Source organism: Eptatretus burgeri, unplaced genomic scaffold (genome assembly GCF_056783735.1).
Source record: "Eptatretus burgeri isolate ZD-2024b unplaced genomic scaffold, Ebu_testis_v1 Ebu_testis_scaffold_3168, whole genome shotgun sequence".
NCBI classification, from domain to species: Eukaryota; Metazoa; Chordata; class Myxini; order Myxiniformes; family Myxinidae; genus Eptatretus; species Eptatretus burgeri.
In genome coordinates, this window is record NW_028225116.1 from 3,132 (window position 1) to 12,079 (window position 8,948).

Here is an 8,948-nt window from a genome sequence, read left to right on the forward strand (position 1 = left end):
CCTAGTATTACTCAATTGCGAGATCTTGAACTTCCGCCTCAAAATGAAAATAAACTTTAATTTATTTATTTTTCCAAAAAGTGGGACACCACGTGTGCCAAGATTAAAATAACGGGAAAATGAAATAATTTTTTACAACAATGGAAAAATTAAATCATGAAAAATTAAAATAGAGAAAATTGAAAAATATTTGGACAATTAAATAATCAAAAAATTAATCATTGAAGAAAGTAAATAATTGGAAAATAAATAATGGTCGGTTAGATGTGTTTCGAGTAGGTTGGATTGCCACGTAACGCAGACCTGTGAGAGGAAGTAATTTGTGACAGGTGATGCTGAGGAGGCAGCGTATGTAATTTGTAGACAGGGTAGACAGAGTAGTTTGTGTGTGTAGACACTTTTGTTTGTGGGTGGGGATTGGTGAGGACTTCCCATGAAAAAGACACAAAAATAAGTTGAAAATAAGTTTTTGTTCCAAAAGACCCAGGTTGTTTATTATTTAAATTTTTTTTAATCATGAAAACATCATCCAATCAAAAGATCTCTCGTCATTGATTTGAAAGTTTAGCAGAATGAATGAAATTTAGTGATTCTGAGTTGGTGTCATAAAAGAGCTCAGATTTGATGTTTATTTTACTTTTTAATGTTTGTTTACTTTATCACTAAAAGGTTTAGTCATTGATGTGAAACTTCATCAGATTTCGTGAAATTGAGTGATATTGAGTTGGGGTCCAAATAGACCCCAGTTGGGAAGATTCGGTTGTAAATATGTTGGTAGATGAAGGTCAAGTTAAGGAACGAAACTGAATTCTCATCTTACAAATGTAAAAGGGTTGTTGGACTTTAGATACAATTAATACTTTATATTCGTCCACAAATAACCATAATCAGATGAAAGTACCAATTTACATTGAACGGGGAAAGTAATCAAAGATTCAGGTTGAAACGATTGGGACAAACAAATAATTTAATGGTTAACACCTGCACACCTGATCATAAGGACGTACAAAGAATAAACCTTCACAGGTATTGTGAAGAACTTCCCACAAGAGGAACAACAAACAAAGTTATGGCATTAAAGATATCCCAAAGTTTGAGAAACAAAATAGAATTCCAGTTCATGTTTACACTTTTAATCAATAAAAATGAATCGTGTTTGTGTGTGTGTGTTTGTTTGTGTGTAGTGTGTTGTTTGTGTGCATGTGTGTTTGAGTGTGTGTTCACACCTCCTTTTTGGTAAAGGGTCATGGTTCACAGAGCAAGTTGTGAAGTTTTCTCGTTCTCAGTTTTGTTCAAAGGCTTCTTTTCAGGATCGTCACTGAACCCCAGACAGCATTCAACTGTCATTCATTTGCAGCATTATTCATTCCCAGGGACGGTTTTGAAGATCTCAGTCAGGGGTTTTCTTTATCACTCCTGTAGTTCCGACTCTCACCGGTACAATTTCAGTTTTCTTCAGCTTCCAAGTCCTCTTGACCACATTTTTCAGGTCCTGGTATTTGGTAAATTTCCTAATTTCTGTATCATTTCGTCCAAAGTCATTGGGAACTGAAACCTTGATCAACAATGCCGACTTTTCCTTTTCGTGTTTGAACACCATGTCCGGATGCAATGCTTTGTTTGCAATGTCCTCACTTGACGGGATCATCTTGTCGCACATGAGCAATATATGTTAATTTTCGAGGATCGGCTCTGGTTTGTGTTTCCATGATTGTTCTGGGACCGGGATGTTGAAATGTTTGTGAATGTGCCAATTGATTACCCTGCAGAGGCGGTCATGTCTTTCTGTGTATCGCTGTTCTGACATGAGTTTTTTTACACCCCAAAGGAAGTGACTGGTACTTCTACCCCACAAAACCTGAATTTTCATTCAATTGGCTCAATCCCGCCATTTTCTTAAAAGCATTAGAGTAATGTCCTTGGTCTTGAGGATTTGTGATGATTCGTTCTCCATCGCAATTAATTTGACCTCTTCTTAGCCGTTCCATTGAGACTTTGTTGTCGATCCCTGTTCTGTCGAGGTCTTTTTTCAATCTTTCTGCTCTTTTGTCATTCTCCAATTTGTCACAGTATATCTACTGATATTTATCTTTGTAATTTTCCTTCTTTGCAATTATTGGGGCTGTGTTTGTTCCTGTTTCGTTTTCCTGTGTAGTACCTGTAATTTTCAACTGTTCTCCTTCACTAATAGTCCCCCATGCTTCGTGTGTCGATGACGCTTTGCAGTGGAGGATGATTTCCTTCTCCTCCAAGATCCAGCTCTGTTCATTTAATCTTCTACGATTTGTCTGGAGCCGAGTAGGTGTTGGTTGCAGAACAGGCGACACCTTTTTACCTCTTATCTTTGGTCTCGAGCTCTGTGTGAACTCGTTTGTGTTGATTCAAGGCTGATAACTGACGAAAATCCTTAAAACACACAGAACACTTGTACGGTTTCTCCCCAGTGTGAATTCGTTTGTGGTTTTTCAAGGTTGATGAGTCACGAAAATCCTTAAAACACACATAACATTTGTAAGGTTTCTCCCCAGTGTGAACTCGTTTGTGTTTATTCAAGGCTGATGACTGACGAAAATCCTTAAAACACACAGAACACTTGTACGGTTTCTCCCCAGTGTGAACTAGTGTGTGGTAATTCAAGGTTGATGAGTGACGAAAAAGCTGAGAACACACAGAACACTTGTACGGTTTCTCCCCAGTGTGAGTTAGTTTGTGGTTTTTCAAGTATGATGACCGACGAACAAACTTAGCACACGCAGAACACTTGTACGGTTTCTCCCCAGTGTGAGTTAGTTTGTGGTTTTTCAAGTTTGATGACCGACGAAAAACTTTAGCACACACAGAACACTCGTACGGTTTCTCCCCAGTGTGAATTCGTTTATGTTTATTCAAGTTTGTTGAATGATTAAACACTTTTGCACACACAGAACACTCGTACACTTTCTCCCCAGTGTGAACTCGTTTGAGGTTCTTCTCGCCTTGGTTGGGTTTCTCCCCTTGGTTGGGTTTCTCCTCAGTGTGAAATCTTCGATGTTGATGAAGATTCGATGTCTGAGTACATGTCTTGGTACACACTGAACGATTGTAGGGTTTCTCCCCCAGATATATTCTTTGATGTCGAGTTAAATTTGATTCATAATCAAACTCTTTGGTACACACAGAACATGGGTAGGGTTGCTCATTTCTTTGGATTTGCTTGGGTACCTTGAAATACCTTGTGTGTTTGTCGTGAGACACGCTGTTCAATTTATCCGTGTCCTCACAAGAAGACATTTGATGATTTAAACAATCTTCTGTGTTGAAGAACTGGGTAGAGTCGGGAAAAGAAACCATTTTCATTTCTTTCTCTGCAAACACAAAGAACCAACAGAACTTATGAGGTCATGATGTGTTTATCTCAAGGAATTATAGGATACAATCAGGGTCAGATAAATTATATATGGGGGGACGTTAGACTTTCTTTTTTGAAGGAAAGAGAAATCAATGTTGATATTTTTCAGTGTTTCTTTTGACACCAACTATGGTATGCCGGAAAACACAACGACATCATGATACAAACCTCTCCCTCTAATTTTATCAAGTTCGGATCAAAACCCACCGAGCTATGCTTGGGACAGACAGACAGACAGACAGACAGACAGACAGACAGACAGACAGACACGCACCCATAACGAATATAGTGGTCACTAACTGACTCGTGAACCAATAACATTGTCGTGAATGCTTTGCTTGTGTTGTGTTCCCCGATGTGTCCCCAATAAATCTGGCTGAGTTTTCCGAGATTTGCCGCCTTTAATTAATTCATGCCGCGCCGAGGAACGATCCGCTCGATTTGGATGTAACACCAAAATGGTTTCGGACTGGGAGATTCCGCTCTGACAAAACCAGTCTGTAACCAGGGTCTATTCCCCAAGCTGGCAAGGCACAGGTGTATTTTGGTATCGTGATCTGAGGCGTGTAACCCGAGAATTGTGCCGAGCCAGCCGGCGTTATAACCCTGGAGACGACGGTGCTGTTAAGTGACGCCGAAACTTCAACATTTGGTTGTCAAGACTAGAGTGTGATTGACATCACTCATCCGAATCCTTAACACTGGGGTCAAGAGTCAGGTGCGAATCCCGACACTGCTGAACCAGAACAATATAAACACCCTTTGGACCCCTTATACCGTTTAAGACCGCTTAGATATCTCAAAAGTCTGGTGTTGGCTTTGTGGTTTGGGTGCTTGGTTTGGGATGTTCGGGTCTTGAGTTTGAGACCCGTTGAATTAGCACCAGGTGCGGTTGACTCAGCCTGTCATCCTCCTGAGGTCGGTGAAATGAGTATCAATGAACTGGTGTGGGGGCACAGCATCAGCGGAATAATCACGGCCCAACAAAACGATAGCTACCCGGCAGCCAAGCTGCCATGCTCAAGAAGAAGAAGAAGACATCTCAAGGCCCCAAAGACCCTCAAGACCCCTTTATAACCCTGAGAATGCTGAGATGCTTCAGACCCTGTTTATCCCTGAGACTGGACCTCCAACACCTTGGAGTCCTTGAACAGTTCACAACATTTCACACCTTTGACCTTTACACCTTGACATTAAGACCTTTCGTTTTCAATTAATTGGTTCATGAGTCAGTAAGTGACCACTAGATTCGTTATGGGTGTGTGTCTGTCTGTGTTTGTCTGTCTGTCTGTCTGTCCCGAGCATCGTTCCATGGGTTTTGATCCGATCTTGATAAAATTAGGGGGAGAGGTATATATCATGATCGAGTTGTGTTTTCCTGAGAATGGGCATGCTGCGCCCATAATGGACGGAGCGACGCCCAAAAAACGTGTTTTTAGGGGGTAGCCGATTTCAAGTTACATCTTCTCTGAGGGGGTTTGTCGAATCTGGTAGAGGTTTTGGTATTTGGTTAGCCCAATGGCACCTGCATAGCCCCACGGAGCTCGATTTTTCATTTTCGTCCCAAGGTCACAAGGTCACGAACTTAGAAAATGTCAAAAAAAATCAATAAATTGGGCATCGAGCTCCGAGGGTTTTCAACTGTTTCGAATGAAAGTTGGTATGCAAGTAGTGCTCTTCGAGTAGTGCAACTTTTATCATTTACGTTTTTCCCGATTCCCGCCAGTTTGTCCGTGGCGTCCCGTCGAAGGTCAAAAAATAAAAAAAGGCGAACCGTGTCCATTGCTCGTAAACCATCGCCGTCTCCAGACTTGAAATTAATCTATAGCCCGTTCTAAACTAGGGAGCTACGGATTTCGGGTTCCGAAGGGAACCCTAGCGAGATAAACCTTAGACAACATGCAGACAAGACACGGACAGCATGCAGACAAGACACAGAGTACTTGGTGATCCTCATGGACGAGAAGAAAAGTGTCAAGGCACGAATGCGGCTCGTGACAAGCCGATGTCAACGGATTCGAGCACCCAGCTCGAGCACACCGCGTGGCAAGATGGCGGCGGCGTCCTTTTTCTTCTCCCGGCACCGCTTGCGCACGCAGCCTTGGCGCGTCCAGACCCCGCGAGGTCGACGGCCCAAGACAAACGATCTATGGTATTATGACGTCCACAGGACTTGAACAGTCCCGCCAACGTAGAATGAGCCGAAACGATGGAAGCGGTTTATTTATTTATAACCCAAACATGGCGGTTCTAATCGCTCTACCGCAAACGGGACGAGGAAGGTGGCACGAGTCACTTTTCACTGAGTTGATGATGTTTATTCGTTTTTACTATTACCAGAAATAACAAGACTCGGCAAGAAGAGGGATCCGGGGAGATTCGACGGGATGGTGTGGGATCGGGTGTTGGGAAAAACACAGACAATTCCAATGAATATACAGTTCTCAATCCCTCTAAGGCGCCAAGCACACACACACACACACACACACACACACACACACACACACAAAACGTAGCTATTTCTGGTGGTCAGGCTGGACCGTGGTGTGGACGCAACTGTCCCTGGATCGGCGTCGGACGAGCTGGCCTTGCTCTCGTCAGGGGGGCAGGAGAAACCGTGGTGCTGTCGACCTCCTGGTCTTGGCCCAAGTCCGCTCACAGCCGCCAGGGAACCAGTTCTGGCGCCAAGTTGCGAGCAGGAGAGGGAGGCAGGTCCGCCCGCCGTTCGACCCCGTACTCTGAGTCAGCAGAACCCCAGAGCCAACCAAGGTGAGGCACGAGGCTCAGCAAGGCTCCAAGACACGATCAAGAACACGATCGAATCAGCACAACAACAAGGATGCTCCCCGCGCAACAGCCTCCACACCAAAAAAAAGATCTTTCTGTCCAGATCTTCTTCCTCTTCCTTTTCGACCCCGAACAGAACCTTTTTATCCTCCCGTCCTCTTCACTTCCAATCGAGCCGTTTATTGGCCCACCACCGTCGCCTTCCGCCAATCGTGATCACGGGGCGGAGCCATCCGCTGCACTGTCCTGTGACGTCACGGCCAGTCTCCAGAGAATACCAAAAGGGGTTTACGCAGACACACTTACCCCATCCCGTGTCCCTATCTAATTACGTGACAATTATCATTTCCCCCTTGAAGAAATGAACATTTACTAGACAACTTATCACCACTGAATTGCTACTTATTACATCAAGATCCTGGTAAACTCGAACAGCATGGCATACCTAATTAAACATCCTAATTACCCTTTGAATGCATACCCCCCCTCAAACGTAACAGTATGCTCCAGCTGGCTTTTCACAAGGTCCAGCATGCAAGTCCAGGCCTGGCCTGTTCACCAGATCAGGCCAAATCGAGGTATTGGGCTCTGCAGGCGGATCGACAAATGTGTCGAGCCGTGAGGTGAGTCGGGACAGAGGCTCCGTGGTTAGACGCAGGTTGAACCTGTCGATGACCTCCTCACAAAGTCGATTGCCGACTCACACAGCAGCCAGTTCCTCTCGATGCAGATTGCAGCCTCCCACGAGTCGTTTCTATACAGCAGAATCCTCACTCGACACTCAGGCTCAGTTACTCCCTCGGCAGATGGCAGACAGACCTCATGCAGTCCCTTCCCTGCCTTTCTTTCGGCTCGCTCCTCACGAAAGCCGATCGCAAAATAGACACAGCCGTCCCCTGTACAGCCGATCGCACCACACTTCGGCGCTCTCAGTCCCACCTTTGCTTCTCCATGCCACACCCTCTCTGAGTGCTGGGTGGGGACTCGTTCGGAGAGGGGAAGGAAGAAGAAGCGTCTCTCGGTACACCACCACCGTATGAATACTGGACAGCCTCCTCCCCCCCCCCCCCGACACACATGTAACGTCCAATCACCGAACAACCTGGCAAAACATGTATTTAATGGGGGATCTGGGCAAATCCTATATTTAATAACACACTAAGGGCTATTTCCGCAACAATATGATTTATATTTTTGGATAAACATGTAGTCGAGGCTCATGGAAGAGCTCGTATTTGTACACTGAACGGATCAGAACACAACAGCTCAGTAAAGATTTTAAATTCTAACGGTTTCACTCTTCGGTAGTTTTAAAGGCGAGATCATTTTGTCCACGTTTGAACGTGCGGATACTTTTGTTTTCCCGTTCCATCCCTGCTGATGGAGTACAAGGACACTCCATGAGGTGGTGCTTTGTGTGCGTCCTTGTTTGTGATATCTCACCTCTGAGCTCCTTTTCCTTTTCTTTCCCCACAATGGTCAAGCCGTCCATCAACATGACCCGGGGATACTCGTGTCCGCTCCGACAGAACAACACCTCTTCGTCCACGTCCTGCTTCTTGCTGGTCTCAGGTGTGGGCACAGACGGGTCCTTCGCAGAGTGAATGTCTTCCTCCACACCCTGTGGACCTCCTCCCACTCCACCACCACTGGTCACCAACACACGTGGCAGGGTAGCGCCCAACGGTATTGGGAGCAGCGGCCGGACGGGCCAGCATGGCTCCACCAAGACCTTCAATCCCGGATTTGGACCCTGATACCACGACACGGACGGCTCCTCGTACTTCGCGAACCTGGTGACGTCCGGTGACCCACACGGTCCATTGGAGATGTGACCCAGAGCTGTGAGTGATGGGAATTCGAGCAAATGGTCTTCATGGTCACCCTCCAGGCCAGAACGGTCCACAGACGGCTCCACCCCGGGGTTTAACCTGCCGGTCATCATCTCGCCATTCACTACCGGCGATCCGTTCAACCCGAACTACTGGACCACACACGTCACACTCAGCACGAGCTCCACCTGGTCCACACTGTCATAGTTCACACACCTCGGTTTACGGGCTCGGAGAAGGTCCAGAACATCGCCCAGGACGTTCCTGGAAGGTCACACAAGGAGCAGGACCGGCGATATGGGGCCTCCTCGAGCACCCGCTCCGGAAAACTCAAAGCCTCAGGCCTGGTCACGATTTCCCTCTGAAGAACGATCTCATGGTCTCCAAAAGGACTCGTTCCTTCCCTCAACCACCGCAGAGGAAGATTACTCGTGGTGAAGTGGGGGGGGGGGGGAGAGTGTGATCTCTCAAACCAGGAAAACCCGACGTGAAGCGAAGTCAACCAACCCACAACGAATCGGCTTTGACGAACTCAACGTTTCTTCAGATATCAATGGTTGTTTTTCGGGCTCCGCAGTGACGTCACGATGCGTCACCCAATCGCTTCACCGACTGATTCTCTCCCGTGGAACCACGTGGTGAGAACAACACGTTTGTGTCTCCACAGAGTGTGCTGGGATATAAAACACCACTCGGTGATTCATGGTCCATTACACACCTCCACCTGGCTGAACAGGTTATGTTTTGTGTCCCAATGGCCACTGACAAACCGAACTTGCATCCAGACCTGATCAAACCAAAATGTAATCACCGACCAACTCATCCACAACTATTTGAGAGATCGAGCTCTTCATCGTTTTGGTCCCAAATCTCTCAATGGTGAAGAAACACGAAAACAAACGAACATTCTCGTGTCCGGATCCGGATCATCACCAAAACCG

General features: G+C 46.0%; 1 protein-coding gene across 1 annotated transcript; it reads right to left on the reverse strand.

The window, feature by feature from the left end:
• Window positions 1-629: 629 nt before the first annotated feature.
• LOC147006516 (uncharacterized) lies at window positions 630-8,722 on the reverse strand. The gene is made up of 2 exons (XM_085868617.1): window positions 7,619-8,722; window positions 630-3,344 (listed from the first exon to the last, which is right to left on the reverse strand). Exons 1-2 carry the CDS (start codon window positions 8,118-8,120, stop codon window positions 2,332-2,334), a joined length of 1,515 nt encoding a protein of 504 aa, XP_085724743.1. The 5' UTR covers window positions 8,121-8,722; the 3' UTR covers window positions 630-2,331.
• Between the last annotated feature and the right edge of the window lie 226 nt (window positions 8,723-8,948).